Raw genomic sequence first — 18,133 nt, 5'->3', positions numbered from 1 at the left:
AAAGTCACTGCTATACTATTATTAATATTAATAATATACATCATTATTAATAATTATGTTATGGCATCACCATATGGCTTATTTTATAAAATACATTTAAGTTTTAGATACGCGTGTTAAAAACGAACTTAGGCGTTTGAATTTTAGCTTTGAATAACTTGGAGGAAAATGCAATGTTAGACTTATTAGGTAATGTAATACTAGCTAATGTAATAATATAGGGCTGACAAAACTGACAAAAAAAAAAACGAATATGTGTAATTTAATGAAAAAATATATTTCTGGTGGTAGGATATCAGTTCATACTGGTAGGCGTAATTGTGTCGCAAAGAAGTCATACGTTCCTGATTGAAGGATGAGGCAACCTGTATATAATACATTTCAGTTTTTTACCCTCAGTCTGAAGGTGTTGGTATATTCATATTATCGTAAACCTTTGTTGCAGTAAAATATGTATATTCATAAACAAAAAAAATCAAAATTCACTGCAATTTTATTTTAAGCATCTTAATTAAGCGAATAAATACCATAATAGTCATCATTAAACGACAGATTCCAATATTCTCCCGTTTCTAAGAGAGTTGCGTGTTTAGTTTGCATGCACCGAACATTAGGTAATTGACAATTTGCCCCGGCCTAATGTTTTCGTACAATTAGATGAATTGTTATTACTGTTATTAGTCCGGATCATGAATCACAACTGACAATTCAAAACTCAAAGATTCGTACATTTGAAATAATTAAATTAGTAAATATTTACTTATCATTTAGCTCAAGGCTATTATTGAATTAACAAAACCTATTTTAAAGTTTTCCATTACATTGCACACATGAGATGAGGAAGCAAGGGAAATCTGATATTTGAGTCGACTATTATCAAAGCCGGCAATGTGACTTTTGGACAATTATTGGTAAATCAGAAAAACGAATTATTGACTTTGTATTCCATTGGCAGTCACAAAACTCTTCTAAACGACATCTTAGATAAATAACAGGTTAAGTATTAACCTTTATTTAATGCAGGTTTTGAACCGTATTCTTTGAAGGAGACGATTATATTCAAAACAATCTGTATTGACATATCAATAACATTTTTTTGTCCAAATGCACAGATTGCCACCTTTGATAATAGACGACTCATTTATAGTTTTCGTAATAACTGGAGGTAATGCGTAAGTAAGTACTGCTGCCTATGTCTGCTGCGACGCAACCATTATTTCCAGTTTCAAAATGGTACACCCGTTAGAAAAAATACAATTACGTTCTTAAAATAGGCAGATACATACAATCACGTTATGATGCCTATAGGCTCCGATTACCATAGGGTCTTAAAACACCAGGAGTCGTTTAGAATTTAAATTAATTAATTCAATTAATTCTTTTTGTAATTAATTTGTTATATTTTTTTTATTTTTAGCCCCCTTAACCGGGTATTCGTAAATGGATTACCCAGCGTTAAAAAGAAAAGGAGTAGTTTAGAACCAAAATAAAAAGGTATGGTTTGCTTTTATAAAATGCTTAATTGATTGACCGTACGTGCATAGCTTAAGATTTCAATGCAATTTTATTAAACAGATGTAGCTATTACCTAGATGCCATCTTTCATTACTATATTACCCAATGACTGTTTCGCGTGTTGACATTTGTGACATGTACATCGTGTATTAGCTCGTTTAAAAGTTTTATTTTTAATATTTATTTAATTAAAATACATATTTTTGTCACTTTGTCGTACAAATTCTGTTTATATATAAATATAAGAAGTTCCACTTCTGATTTAATTTCTTACGTAGCACCTCATTTTACTTAAAAAGACATACTAGGTATGATCGTTCAACAATGTTGCGCAATAAAATAATTTATTTTCAAATTAACTCAAGAAGATTACTTTTAATTAAGATTGAGACCAAACGAAAATCCTCTTATCATAAAAAAAAATCTTATTACCAAATCCTAACTATATGAAAATTAAGAAAGAAAAAAAAAAACAAGAAAGTAACAGCTATTTTTTTACTTCTGAATTTCTTTGGCTTTTACGCGTTCTTTGATTACTTTACCTAAGCAAATACATACGAAATTCAGTAATTCTTGGTTAACAACGTTCGGCCTAAGTTAATTATACTCACGGCATAAATCTTTAGTAATTGGCTTCTTGTTACACAATACTAACAGCGTACGACGTGTTGAAATTATATATGTTAGGTGCACCGAGATGATGTTATAAAGGGCTTTTGATAGTAATTAGTTTTCTTCAATTCGAAAACGTTCGAAGGTTTGTATTACACTTTTATTTGCACTAGATGATGACCGAGCTTTGCTCGTTTTTTTTTTTTTTTTTGGTAATGCCATCTTGTTGTGTCTTTAAAGCGGTTAGTTGAAGAAAAATTGTATTATTATTCGCCAATAGATGTCGGGAAAAGTTGATTATTGAAAACACGAATAAAACAACATCTTCTGAAAATAAATCGTAGCTAGATCGATTTATCGCCTCCGAAATCCCCTGTACACTAAATTTTATGAAAATCGTTGGAGCCGTTTCCGAGATTCAGATTATATGTACCTAGTCAGGTCATAAATTCTGTCACATGTTTAATGTAAAATAATTGAAACAAGTTTATTCATTATGTAACCATTCATATACCGAAATGAACTTAACAAACATAGATTCTTATGACACTAAAGTTTATTCAAAATGACCTCCGTGATTTTGAATACAGGCCTTCAATCTGCGCGGCCAGTCGTCTATCGCAGCACGAACGAGGTCCATGTCAATATCGGCGGCTGCCTTAATCAAGGATATCTTGAGTGACTCCAAATTGGGATGAGGCTTTGAGCACGCCTTTTCCTCCAAGTGTTGCCATATCTTCTGATCTAACGGATTCAAATCTGGACTGGAGGAGGGCCAGTCTTCGTGCCGGATGAAGTCGATTTCACGCGCCGCCAGCCAGTCTTGTGTGCTCTTCGCTCTATGAGCTGGCGCCGAATCTTGTTGGAATACCCAGTGCCTGTTATTGAACATGGTATGAGAAACAGGTTCCACAAGGTTCGTCAGGACTGTATTTTGATACACAACTGCATTCGTTTTTACACCTTTTTCACAAAAATGTACCTCTGTTAAGCCCCAATAAGAAACTCCCAACCATACCATGAGCGAGGATGGAAAATGACCTCGTTGGACACGCGGAATACGGTTGCTCGCTTCTTCACTACTGTGTGCGTACACCTTATCATTTTGTTTGTTGTAGCTCTCTTCTACGGTAAAAATTTTTTCATCCGAAAAAAGAATTTCCCGATTTTTTTTCCCGCGTACCGCTTCAACAAAGCGCGGCATCTCTTCAGTCTCAGGTCCATTAGACGAGCATTCAAACGATGTCCTGTTTTTCTTCGATATGCCCGAAGCCCTAAGTCTTCATTTAACACCCTTTTCACCGTGGTTCTGCTTAACCCCATCTGAAGGGCCAACAGTTTCTGCTTACGTTTGGGATTTCTTTGAATTCGCGCCTTCACAGCTTTTATCACTGCTGGAGTCCTAACAGACCGAGGGCGACCACTTCTTGACCTGTCATCTACACTAGAGTCTTCATTGTATCATTTGATGGTACGATAAACGAATCTTTTGGTTATATTCAAATTTTTCAGTATGTTAAAAATTTGAATTGGCGCGTAACCGCAACGATGCAACGCAATAACTGCAACACGGTCTTCTTTAAGCGTCCACTCCATATTTAAAAATGAGTAAAAATTCTAAAAGTATACATTTTTATTTTCATGAACAATTCGAAATTCGAATTCAATAAACTTTTTTGTGGCCAGCATTCTAAAAGAAAAGTTTTTACTGTGTGACAATACTTATGACCTGACTAGTTATATAAGTGTATACAAGAATTGCTCGTTTAAATGTATAAGATAATTTTGATTCAGACAAGTTTGTTTCGACTGTTGATTCGGCCAGTGATACGAAGTCATTTGCAGGCAAACACAAGCTTGTAGGAGTAGGTTTAATCCTGTTTAGTATTGTAATGTAAGTAATTAAGTAATAACTCAAGGTCACTGGGCTTCATGTCTACGGTTTCTAATTACTACATCGGACGGGCCGTAAGTTGAACTGCCCATCTGAATTTTTTTTATTGCTTAGATGTATGGACGAGCTCACAGCCCACCTGGTGTTAAATGGTTACTGGAGCCCATTGACATCTACAACGTAAATGCCGCCACCCTCCTTGAAATATGATCTCTAAGGTCTCAGATTAGTTACAACGGCTACCCCACCCTTCAAACCGAAATGCATTACTTCTTCACGGCAGAAATAGGCAGGGTGGTGGTACCTACCCGTGCGGACTCACAAAAGGTCCTACTAGCAGTAATTAAAACTACATATATGTAAAATAGTATAGCTAAAAAATATTGACGATATTATTATTGCTTTGGCAATTTGAAAGTTTAACTCACAGTTATCCAAAGCCACTAGACTGTTCTATTTAGATTTTCTAAGCCAGCGATGATTTTGGAAAGTGCCAAAAAAAAATACAAATTTTATGTTTAGAGATGTATTGAATACGACAAATAAAATTTCACCAAATAATTCAGATAATTACGGATAGTACATTGTTATTGAAAGTATAATCCGTGATCCTATTTCAAATCAACTGAACAACTCGCGCTTTATCAAAAGACTGACAATTTATCAAAAGGCCTAACCCTTTCTAAAGTGTCGATCAAAATCTTAAACCGACACCCGCCAATTGTGAAGTGAGAGTAAAATTGTAACAAGAGATAATGATAATTATTGTTCCGAACGCAATGCAATTGCATTGACCAAGGGGCGTGGGGATTACGCCTAATCGGACGACGCCGATGACAATCTGTCGCGTGCTGGTCACGTGGTCGTCGGAGGGATTCTTTGACGACGGTTCGGTAGGGCCGTAATGGGTGATGACTTTCTATATCCATGTTCCCTTGTATTTGCGATTGTAACAGGAGGTACTAATATAGTATATTTGATGAGCGATGATTAAAAATAAAGATTTATTGTGGTTTTTTAATGCCTCAGAGGTCAATTTCCTATAAATAGCTTTGATAAACGGTGTGATCATTTTTGTCATCCGCTCTGGAATGGACTCGCCCGTCCACGGTGTTTGCTAAGTGCTCTACCTATCTTCAACTGAAGTCTGAAAGAAGTCCTAGGCGATATGCACCGGCTTGACTGTATCCCTGGCAATAGCACTGCTCACAGGCGACGGTCACTACTTATCATCACGTGGACCGCATGCCGTTGCCCATGTGTATTATAAAATGCACTTGAAACTTACCTGCTTCGTTACCGAATCGATGAGACGGACGAAAATATCCTGTTCTTGTCTAATACCTGAAATAAAACATACTTTTTTTTTAAATTCAGTTTCATCATCTTTTTTGACAACTCTAAATAACTACAAAAGAAAATCACACACACAGATCGTATAGCTTAGTGGCTATCAGAGATTCATATATCAGGACCTTGTACTCTGTGTCGATTTGCCATTATCCTCGCTGAAGGCAAGACGGCAAATATTTACTGTGCAACTATCGCTTCTATAACGTTGTCATCGTCCGTTGAATACAAGATGAAGAACGTTTGATAGGAATCGAAGGCTTTAACGCAATAAATATAGAGGCCATTATTGTTTGTACAATTCAACGAATAGTGCAACGCGTTTCGGATGATGGACTTCGTGGTATAATTATGGTGACAAAGACCAGAACTTAGAGTTAAAAATACAAATTGAAAATATGATTCTGGTGAAAAGTTAGTTCTTGACAGGAATATTAAGAAATAACAATTTAAAATAAAGCAAATTTGAATTTTCCAAAACAGCATAATACATACCATTAGCGTAAAGTAATTGCAGTCTATATTGTATGCCATTATTTGTTTTCTGACCTTCAGGCTCCTGCAACAAAAATAATCTTGTACTAAAAAATATAGCGGTCTCAAATCTTACTCTAATCTATTTGTTATGATCAGACTTACTTAACATTTAATTTAAAAGAGAAAGTTAATTAACAATATATATATATAATATATATAAAAACATTGTATACTGGCGACCCGCCCTTGCTTTGCTTCGGGAACATTTAACTTATTATTGAATATGACGGCAGATTTTTTCCTACTTACTTTACACTTCTCGTTATATTTTGAGTAATTCAAACTATATCTTTATAAATTATAGTCTTTGTGTTATTATATTGTATCAGCTATATTATTGTAAAGTTTCATCAAAATCCATTGAGTTATTTTCTTACAAACTTTCGCTTTTATAATATTAGTAGAATGTGTATAAAAAATTACAATGTTTGATGCTCTATCTGAACAGTACACAATAAAGAGCGTGACACACGTACAGCTAAAAACGTAAGCTGAACGCGTGGAACGTTTACAAACGTGAATAATTAATACGCTCGTATTTGCCACCAAACAAGATGTGTGAAAGCGCTCTGGCGACATAGTCCGCTCGACGTGAGTTTTCTTATTTAAATACCCTTCGTGTTATTAAACAACAGCAAAGGAATATATTTCCTAAATTTTTTTATTGTATTGATTAATAAACCTAATTATAAACATTTAACAAATTTATAAACAATCAATATCTGAACACCGGTCTGTGTTTGTTTGCTTAATGCCATTACGAATTGTTGTAAAGCCCTCCTGTTGTAAAGTGGTAACCGGAGCCCGTGGACATCACAATGTGAATGCGCCTGGAAGTACGAGACTAATGTCTCAGTTATATTGTATATGGCGATCTCCCCTTAATGGGCAGAATGGTACTATCGACACGTGCTAGCTCACAATAACACGTCTAGGTGGGTACGGATTGGCGGTGGCAGTATGCTAGTATGACACTCAAAGAACGCTGCTCTTCTTCTATGAATTCACAGGCCCCCTTTACGACACCCATGTGAATAGATGAGATAATACCAGTCTAGAGCGACACCACACAATCAAAATTGTTGTATTGGTTAAATTTTATATTTCTAACAATTAATTTGCCATTATTGACGAATTTATTATTTATACCATAAATACGTTTTAGTGTCCAATGAAAAATATTGTTAAATGTACCAATGCCAAATATACAACATAATTCATGTGTTTCTCATTAAACTAAATGGGCAGGTCAAATTTGTAGAGATTTGGCCTTAACATTGTTTTCATGTCAAAATACATTAACACGTGTTTTGTACAACTAAACACAAATAATATGCCAATGAAAATCATTTCTAGTAAAATGTATGTATTTAAAGAACAAACAGGGAACTCGATATATTTAACACATGCCACCAACGCGCAATATGTAAATAGGTTCAGTGCATACAATAGACATCATGTCACGCCGATCCTGATTGATGACTCTCTCTGATTCAAATTTTGATATTCCGAATTGATAAAATAACAAATAATAATACGTAAGTATTGAAAGGAATTTAATGTCTCTAAAATTAGCTTGACAATTTAAACTGTTTAAATCGTAACGCCAAGTCATGATCAATTCATAAAACAATTTTGTGTTCAATTTGGAATTTTATCAAGGTAATTAATTTAGTTTGTTCCTATAGCATTATATCCTGGAAGGTTTTTAAGTTGTTACACTTTAATCATATCAGATGCTCGTCTAAGTACGTCAGATAAAATATTCCAGATACACGAGTCAACAAAAATATCGAAGAGCACAATGGTATCTTATATTTTTCGATACTACAATCCCGTTGAATTGTAGCAAATACGTAGTACGGATCACTATTATTTGACTATTACTAGTACTAGCTATTATTTGGATGTTCATACCTGGTCCTTTTCAATGAAGCCTATGAACGCTGTCCGTTCAATCTCGACCGGTTGCCCGGCGCGATCGTACAATGCTACGACGAAATGGAAGAAGTTGCTCTTGCGCAGGTTGCTAGGCGGTTGCTTCTCGAAATGCGCACGCCCAACGCCCACGCTACTGCGAACGAAACAAACACACGCACATACTGTAGAATTTAAGGAAAATAAATACCTAACAACACAAAATTTTAATAATAGATGTGTAGTGTACACCGGATAGGAACGAAGTTCCTTATTATAAAAATATTAATTTAAAGTTCTATTCGAGGTATAAAGAAAATAAAAGTGGAGGTCTCGCAACAATTCACGGTCATCCGGTAACGTGCAAACTTATTGCGGTACACTTCATTCACGGTTGTTTGCATAAAATTTAGTGTATTGCGCAAACGAACGCTCTGAGATCGTGGTCAATGAATGATAAAATAATTTGTTATATTTTGTATGTTATTACAAAGTTAAGTCGTACATTGTGTGCATTACTAATTAATGCGTTTTTACAAAGTTAAGTCGTACACTGTGTGCATTACTAATAAAAATCTTACTTTACGGACGTTTTTTTCCGGTTAGGGACCCCACCGCATCGTCCCATAAGGAACTTCGTTCCAAAAATAACAGCGACTTCAATAGAATAACATATTGTATCAGCATTGTGGTCGGAGTAAATTTGCACTAATGGATGACTCAAAAATCTACTGGTCAGATGTTGGTAAAACATAAATGGGACCAGATTAGAAACAGTGGGTTACAAACTATCAAGAAAATATTTTCACCTAGAAAAAAGTTCTATGTAAAAATGTAAATGTAAAGTTTAACGCCCCTAAAAATTACAGTCGATTTCAAAACTTTCTGATATTTGAGCACGTTTATAAAGAACAGCAGTGGGTTTATGAACTGGAAATAACTGGCATATTTTGAAAGCTGGGACAGCCGTTATAAAGCCTTGAATTAAGACTTCGATCTTAGTAAACAAGGTGGTGATATCTATCTGATTTATGTATATTAACAGAACGTAGAATAAAATCAGCTGACGAAGTAAGTAAGTAATCTGATATTAACTCAACATAAGTATGAGTATGATTTTTAATGAGCCCTCGAAACCTTACATTTCTAGCTTATCAAACTGATTTACTGACAGTGCAAATTTTCTCTTATTTCTGACTTTTCCAACCCTACACTAGTAATCGTGTTTACGCCAGCTTAGGGTGCTATTCGTCGATATTTGGTAGCGGAAATAGTGTAATAAAAGTAATAAATGCGAAAATTGAACTGCAAAAGTCTAAGTAAAAGTTAATTGTATCTACGACTCACTGGAACCGGAGAAAAACTATGACATATTAACTTTATAAAAAAAAGTAATCATATTACCATTTCGCCATTGAAGTCAGTTCCCTGAAAATTGTATATGTATTTATTTGCAAATATGGTATTTTTATCTGCGTTAAGTGCTCTATGCAAAGTTAAGGGATTCCGATAAATCTGTAGATCTCAAATGAAAAACCGCAGAAATTCCAAAATAAGCATGCGACTGTATTGTTACTTTATGCTCTCTAGTTTTTCAAACAATCGATAAAGGCAAACGACTTTTACACAGCACCGAAGATTATTCACCGCTCGACGATGTTAATGTAAGATGCAGATTTAAAGCGTTACCAATCCCTAATTTTTCACACCAAAACTGAAGCAACGTGCGCCACAAAGGAAGGGGTTACCAGAGACAACAGCTAATTTTTAATATAAGCTACAAAAATTATGAAAAGGGAAGTCGTAAATTAACCAATGACTTCTGACAAACTTACACAATACCCAGTAAACGATTCTTCTATTTAAAACCGCAAGTTTGAATAAACAAAAGAACCTATCATAATCCCTTTAACGTCATTACAAGGTTATGTTGCTAAAAGGGGAAAGACATTTTGCAAGTCACTACTTTTGCATTCATTCTTCTTAACAAAAGTTTCATATCCCGTACTGTAAACGTTGACAATGATCACAAAAATAGAAATATTAGAAATAAATGACAACCGTAAAATTATCTAAGAAACGAGACAACTTAAAAAAATATTACTAAAAGTTTTTCTTGTTTAACAATTCTAATGGATAATATAATAAAAACAACAGTTGTAACAATTGTTGTAAATGTGGGACCGATATTTAAAGGTTCACGCAAATTAGGTGATGATAAACGAATAGCACCACACGCGTCGATATTGACACGCGGCTGGATTGCTTTAACCATTGCTATGCCATTTTCTCTTTTAACACCAATGCTTTAACATTAAAATTAGAAAAACAGTATTTCTATATTTGTCATCAATACTAGCAATCAATATATCGATGCAAAAATATTTCCAATATGGGTGCCTACTTCATGTTTTTTTGTTGTTGTTTTGTATTGGCGATGCTCTTTGACACCACAATGTGGAACCGCCACCCACCTTGAGGTCGGGGCCTGTATTGTTTTGTGAATTAGCTGACCTATCCTTCACACCGGAATTGAGAATAGATATAGTCAGGATGCCTAGCCGTGTCAGCTTTTAGTCCCTCAGACTACCGCTATCCAACAAAATATATTTTGCGAATTTTTATTACATAAATCTTGCCTGTGTCGTAATTTGTATTAAGTACGTGCCTTTTGCAACGAAAATTGATACTTATCGTGCATTACTTGGGTGCTTAAATTATTTGCAGTTAAGTTTAATTTATGTAAATTCGCTTTCGAAAGATAAAGAACGAATCGAACTATAAAGTTACCGCATTAACAAATAAATATAATAATTACCTTAAATCTATTTCGCAACAATTTCTTAATTGAATCTTATGAGTCTTGTTCAATTATTCTTGTGTTTAGGTTATTATCTTCGACACAGCTCTCGATGTCGATAAAATCGTTGCAAGCACTACAGAACATTACCCGGCCAGGAGCGTATTACGCTATGGTTGCCCATTCATCTCTCCCCGCTGCAGAATTTGCGTAAACAAATTGGTTTCGCGATTGCCATTTTATACTCTCGCGAGCGACACTCCATTGTTTTATTTATCGCAACCAGTTTCAGCGGAACGCTTGCGATTAGGCTGCAGGGATTTTCTCACTCACGTATCGATTTCGTTTTGTCAGTCTTTGGGTTTTTAAATATTTTTTTTACAATATCGGAACCCTATTTTTTTTGAGTTTTACGAGTATAGGTCATGCGGGTGCTATTTAACTTAAATATGCATTTTGTCTAAACCACCTCTTCTAGATATCTATCTCTTGATGCGACGTAATAGTTTAACTAAATCCCATAACTACAGTCTACTGTGTTTCTCGCCGAATCTTCTCAGTGGCTCGCGATTCCGGTGGTAAATTCTGCGAAGCACTGCTGGGGCTAGTGTTAGTAAATTCTCTCAGATTAAGCCCGTGAGCTCACCTACCTGTCCGGGGGTAGCTGAAATAGACCCTTAGGCAGCCAGCAAATAGGTAGATTTTTTTTTAAAGTAAACATCTTGATGAGTTGACGTAGTAATAAAAATAGGCTCTAGTAATCGCTTATCACCAAATGCATGAGATTACAAATACTTCGGGCACCTTATCTATCTGGCCACGTATAGCTTGCAAAATAAACGATTTTACTAAACTTGCTTCCACCAGCTTCCACCTTAATAGTTAAGCGAGCAACATCAAGAAAATGATAACATTAAGATCGAAAAAAAAAAAAAAATACTTCTATGTTACTTAATAAACAATTGTATACCTAACATCATTTGCGTAACACCATTTGGTACGGTGTATTTATGATATATTGATGTTTACCATCAGGAATTAGTGCGCATTGTGTTCACGGAGTGCAGAGCTGAGCTGTGTACCACATCTGTCGCTTTTTACTAAGAGATCCAAACCGCACTTTTACCAAACACTCCTTCCTGCTCACACACTCCGCTATTGAGATTCACTGAGTGGGACCGAATCATTGTGAGTGTATTTCGACCCTAGTTGATGTTTGAACGATTCAAGTGTTTATCTGTTTGCTCTTTAATTTATTTGAAGTACTTTTTATTAAGAGAATTTGATTAATTAAAATATATAAGCATATGGGTAGCGACCACACGGATTTTGTCCGTGATAACGGTTGGATCAACTATTAATCTAAATGATCATTACGATTCAAGTCTTTGTTATAAGGATAGCTAATTTATTGAGATAGAAGATTTGGCTAATTTTGGTCTTGAATTATTTGTGGAAGTCTAGAGAAGGTTTAAAAGGTAGATAAATATGAAAATTCCCGGAATTAAATAAAAATAACACTTTTGTTTTCCGTTTGACGCGTGATGTGTTGTTTTAAGTTTATTTTATACAAATGTTTATGTATTTTATTTATCGATTGAGCCACTACGAAGTCTGCGGGTCAGCTAGTACTTTAATATTAATAAAATGAAATAGGATATTCAGAACACCATTTAGTAATTTTACCCATGAACGTTATCGTAATAACGACATTGTTAATATTTTCCAAAACGATTAAAGGGTCAAAGCGACATAATGTTAATAGGCAGGTCATCAGTGACGACAGAAAGATGTATAACGCAAACTCCGAATAATATAGTCGACGAGGTTTGTCATTATCCCTGAAGCCACCCCATTTTAGTTTAGTATGTTACTCTGTAGATGCATTAAAAAGTTAAGAAGTACATATATTCACTGTAATGACTGAGCTGAGTTCAAAAGACAGTATGATGTTTAAAGTAACAATTACATAAATTCAAGTACTTATCAATGATTGCTACTATTATTTTAATCACGCTATAACCAATGAAGTTATTTCAACTTTTTTAATTATTGCATATAAGTAATCAAGCTCTCGTCTGGACTTAAGGGGTTACTTTTGCTTGTGTCCATAAATATGACTATTAATTAACGCCACCTCCCACTTTGAGAAATGAGGTCTAAGACCCAATTGTACGTATAACTGCTTCGTGGTAGATATAGATAGAATAGCGATGGTATTTACCTGTTGTATCTACTATAGTCACGAATAACTTCCACCACGAAAGAATAAAGTTACATAAGAAAATCAAATCCATAAATGAATACTGTTCCTACAGTGCTGGAGGTCATATTGCGAACTCCCACCTTTAGGTATCGTGCACATTTCCGCTACAAAATATCTCGTTCTGGAAGATAAGCGACTCAATTCGCTATGTGGTCTATGGACTCCCATAAATACTCGTCTAATCTCATAATACAAAACAATCCTCACCAAATATTCAAAAACTTAAACGTGTACAGTCATTGAAAAAAAAATACACAATTATTTTAAATTTAATTCGACAAGTACAGTGATGCACACAATTGTTGCTGCGCTAGCCCCCGTGTCGGACGATTTATGACGCCCCTTCCGCTTATGAATACGCACTTGTTATAGACCGGTTCATTATCGGGCGAGCGGAATTCGCTCGTCCCTGATTGGATGCCCGCGTTGTGTTATCGTCATTATGCTCGGTCAGTGCTGTGCAATTTGGCAAATGCAATGTTCCTGGAGCATTCTAGATACTTTGACCAGATAAACATATCCCGAAGTATAGTTTACGATGTACAAAGACATTTTATTCGTTTGTACTTCCTGCTGGTTTTCGTAGATAATACTTTTTTTTGGAACGAAGTTCCTTATGGGACGATGCGGGGTACCCTAACCGAGAAAAAACGTCCGTAACGTAAGATTTTTATTAGTAATGCACACAGTGTACGGCTTAAATTTGTGATAACGTATAAATTAGTAATGCACACAATGTACGACTTAACTTTGTAATAACGTACAAAAAATAACATATTTTTTTATTATATATTTTTTATAAATCATTGTGGATAAAATAAAGTTGATAACTTGGTAAAGTATAAATAGTTTTTTAATTTATTTTTATATCAATAAAAAAATCATAATAAGAAATGTATACCCGAATAATTATTAACTTAATACCTCGAATAGAACTTAAAATTAATATTTTTATGATAAGGAACTTCGTTCCTATCCGGTGTCCCGCGACACCACACCTCCTTTTTTTTTACAACCGTGAATAGACAAATGTGTTCGCGTCTCACTTTGTTTTAAATAAAAAACCCTGTGTGTTTACAAAATATACCCTGTTGGACTGCGAATGTTTCGCCGCAGAAATAGCCCATGCGGTAATACACACCACACTCAAAAACTCCCTAACGGTAGTAAATACGCTTATTAATCACACACCTTTACGCCTTTTCACACTTTTTCACACTTTTATGCCTATTCGCTGCAGAAATATTGGCATCTGATCCAACATTGAACTACAGACTCGCAGTGAATCTAAGAAAATATTCAGCCTAAACTTAAAAATTCCATTTTTTTAATAACACCATTAATAATGACTAAAATCTTCTATTTTAAAGAAGTTTCTAATAAAGAGCCCTTTCTAAATAATATGACAGCTTCACACAGAAAGGTACATCTTTGATTAAAAAATATTATTAATCATCTTACATCAAATAAAACCCTAATTTTTATATGAAGTAAACACACCTACAAGTCAATTGTGTCTTGAATTCTACCTACTAGGTATTTCAACGTCATTTAACATAGCAGCTCGATCCAATTGGTAGGTACTATTAGTTTACGAATAAAAATGAGATAAGAGGTTCAAGTGTATTGTTATTATTATTATTTTTATTACATAGATGGGTGGACGAGCTCACAGCCCACCTGGCGTTAAGTGGTTACTGGAGCCCATAGACTTCTACAACGTAAATGCGCCACCCACCTTGAGATATAAGTTCTAAGGTCTCAGTACAGTTACAACGGCTGCCCTGCCCTTCAAACCGAAACGCATTACTGCTTCACGGCAAAAATAGACAGGGTGGTGGTAAATAGACAGGGTGGTAGTATTATTTATTGCCTTTTAGGCAGACGAACGTACGGCCCATTTGATGGTAAGCAGTTACCGTCGCTCATGAACGTGAGGAATGGCAGGGGCAGAGCCAAGCCGCTGTCTACCATTGAGTAGATATTCTTAGTTATCAAAACAATTCTACTTATTTAAAAAAATTATAGAATTTAAAATACTATTCTCCAATCCGGAACGCATGATTGCTTTAAAATAACGACGATAATGGAAGCAACTTCACGATATATCTTACCACTAATAAATTTAAAAAAATGATTGAACAAATATCTAACTTCATAGAGAAAAGACAATGTAAACGCCACCCTAAAACGTGAGGCCGAAGCCTCAATATTGGATAACGGCATTCCCACTCTGTTTCGCAGCAAGACTAACTAGAATAATGACATCTAACCAGTATCGGCTCACATCATGATGTACTACCAATAAATGTAGAGTTCCGGCGCTGAAAGATGTTTTGAAATCTCTAAGCCAGCTAATTTTCCGCTACCAAACCTACGGGACTACACATGGTTCTCATGATCGCGCTTTTAGCAGAGCCATTTCGATAACATAAGTATTCGATAAATAAAAATTGGTCCACGCCCGCATCCGACACAGTCAGCGCGGTTCAAAACTTAATCCCGTTCGGTTATTCGGTATGAGCCCGGCGTACATTTGTATCGGTTTGCTGAGTTTACCGAACGCCGCCTAATACAATTTAGTTATCCGTAATAAGCTTAGTGTGTTGCTCTTTTCGACCACTGGCTGCGTATCAAAACTGTATCAACAGTTGCTCGTTTATAGACTTTGTCGCTAATGGTATTAGTGTGCGTAAGTGGTATACAAATAATATTTTTATAGGGATTGGACATTTGTGATATTTTGTGTTGTGAAAGAACCTGCCTAGTTCTGCCGTGAAGCAGTAATGTGTTTCGGTTTGTAGGGTGAGGTAACTGTTGTAGCTATACTGAGACCTTAGAACTCATATCTCAAGGTGGGTGGCGGTATTTATGTCTACGTGCTCCGGTAACCACTTAACACCAGGTGGGCTGTGAGCTCGTTCAAACATCTATGCAATAAAAAAAAGTTGATTGAGTTCATAAATATTTACTGACAGTACAGTATTTTGAAACTTTTCTTTAGGATAGATAGTCGGATTAGCGTTAAAAAAGGGTATTTTATTGGTATTTTATTGTTACCCATTGATATTATAAAGTAAATGCCACCAACCTTGATATATTACTTCGAAGCCACAAGATACTTTACCAAATAGCAATGGATATAATTGAGATACCTGCCCATAATTATTCCCGATAAACTCTGTCACTAGTACTTTGACTTGTAAATTTTGGCAGACTTGACGACTTATCGCTTTTGTGTGTATTAGAAATAAAATCTACTGTTTCAGGGATGTCCGAAACGCATACGCGAAAAGAACAAACAGGCTCCAAATACCATCTATCTTATTCCAATCGTCTTATTCCAATTTTAAAATCTGTATGTATATGTCAAAGTCAAATGTAGTGTTTAAAGTCAATTCAATGGATGAAATATTCAGAAGGTGCCCAAAATAAATTTTATTGTTAGTACAATACTTACTTCGTATTATCAACTAAGGAACTCGGAGTCATCCATGCTCGTGTAAGCGGTTCTTCTTTGAGAGAGGTGACGGGTCCTCGAGGTTGGGCATGGAGACCACCAGCCGCCTCCTGGTGGTGGAGCCCGAACATCAGTCCGCCTGTAAGTACATGAACACTTAACAAAAAGGGTAAAGAGTAAAGTCTATTTATATTCTAAATCAGCTCTTCGTTCCCGTCTCCTATAACTATGTAGACGGGAATATTAATTACGATAAGATGGCTATCGCTTAATTTTTGCAAACGGTCACCGCTACTTTAAATTGTTGGTATGAAAAATTTATGGAAATCGAAGGCATTTTAAGAAATAACCTTATAGTACTAAGAGATTTTGTACCAAATCAATGAAAATATTAAATACACACATAAAATGCGAGTAATATCTCCTCTTGTCTGTTAATTTTAGATGTTTGAAGTAAGTTTAACGAAAAACCAAAATGTAGCTTTTAATAAATTAAATGAATAATATTTTTTATTCATACATATGCACGTCACAACTTCTGAACGAGAATCAACTTTAGTTATTGTATATTAACTTGTAAATGAATAATTGTAGACAGAATTTATATTATAGTTCTCCAGATTAATATCAAAGCATATTAATTTAATGTTTAATGCGAATAATGTTACTTGATAATGTATGTATGTCTAATAAAACAGCGTTTTACTCATTTCACAATATTGACTCATGTTATTGAAAGAATAAATGTATATCAGTAACTTTTATAATTTTTTGTAAAGTTGGAAATTTATTTTACTAACTTTTATTTATTATTACAACCAAATGTACAGAGAGATAGTAAAATATTAAACTCTCAGTAACAACCAAAAACTTTTAAAGGAGCAAGCAATCTACATAATATATTTTATAGAAATATCTAAGAAAAGTTTATTTTAAAAAATAAATTTATGTTACAACATTTTCCGAGATATAATCAGACGTTGTTTTAATTTATTGCAACAACAACTGGCGCTCATTTATTATGCTACGCCGTAGCCGGCCGTCGACGATTCGCAGCGTAGTACGGCTGTCGACGATTCGTAGCGTCGTAGATATGTGTCTTTGTTTGTGATAATTGCTTCCTTGCATCATTAACATTATCTTTCTCTAGACACTTATTTCAAGTTCACTTTAAATCGAGATTAAATAAAAAATATTATTGCACTCAAATTCCTTACTTTATTAGGCACTTTTTTGGAATTCTATTAATAAAATAGGAAAAAAGTTTGAAATCAATTGTGAGAAATTATTAAAGAGGTTTTAAAGTTCGTAACTCGTTTTATGGTTTTAAAAATTATAAAAAAAAATGGAATTGAAAATTTAGACGTACCTGAGGATCTTGGCGTTCCTGATGGATATAGTTTCCGACCCCATCCCACGGGGTCGAGCTCGAGCGGCGGCCACGGCGAGCCCGTGTACCCGCCCGCCGCCGCGTTTAACTCGTCCGACCGAATCTCGGACCACGACAAGCGCCCCGTGTCACCCGAGAGCGTACGAACACCCCCGGAAAGAAGCGAACGTTACCGAAAAATCGCGACCTCCAATAGCAAATTACGCTCGAAATTCAAACGAAAGCACTCGTTCTTAAAATAAAATAAAACCGATGTTGCATCATAGAAAAATCGACACAAAAGAATTTTGAGAGCACAATTTTAAATCTAGACACTTTAGTTTCTGAGATGTGAAAAAATTGAAATATCTTTTGGGTAGGCAAAGGGCCAGTAGACGGCTCTGTGTTATCGT

The 18,133-nt window shown here is 35.1% G+C and overlaps 1 protein-coding gene across 1 annotated transcript in view; it reads right to left on the bottom strand.

Moving 5' to 3' along the window:
• The window catches only part of LOC101736691 (transcription factor collier), a gene marked incomplete at its 5' end in the record, with an annotated part of 64,808 nt that extends 46,904 nt beyond the window's left edge, over window positions 1–17,904 (bottom strand). Inside the window, 5 exons of the mRNA XM_012695865.4 lie at window positions 5,310–5,365; window positions 5,867–5,930; window positions 7,826–7,982; window positions 16,352–16,490; window positions 17,721–17,904. Coding sequence (XP_012551319.3) covers window positions 5,310–5,365; window positions 5,867–5,930; window positions 7,826–7,982; window positions 16,352–16,490; window positions 17,721–17,904 — 600 coding nt within the window. The remainder of the gene's footprint in view (window positions 1–5,309; window positions 5,366–5,866; window positions 5,931–7,825; window positions 7,983–16,351; window positions 16,491–17,720) is intronic.
• Between the last annotated feature and the right edge of the window lie 229 nt (window positions 17,905–18,133).

This window comes from Bombyx mori, chromosome 23 (genome assembly GCF_030269925.1).
Source record: "Bombyx mori chromosome 23, ASM3026992v2".
Classification (NCBI taxonomy): domain Eukaryota; kingdom Metazoa; phylum Arthropoda; class Insecta; order Lepidoptera; family Bombycidae; genus Bombyx; species Bombyx mori.
Note: the sequence above shows the minus strand (reverse complement) of the source record. Positions and strands in the feature narration are given on the sequence as shown.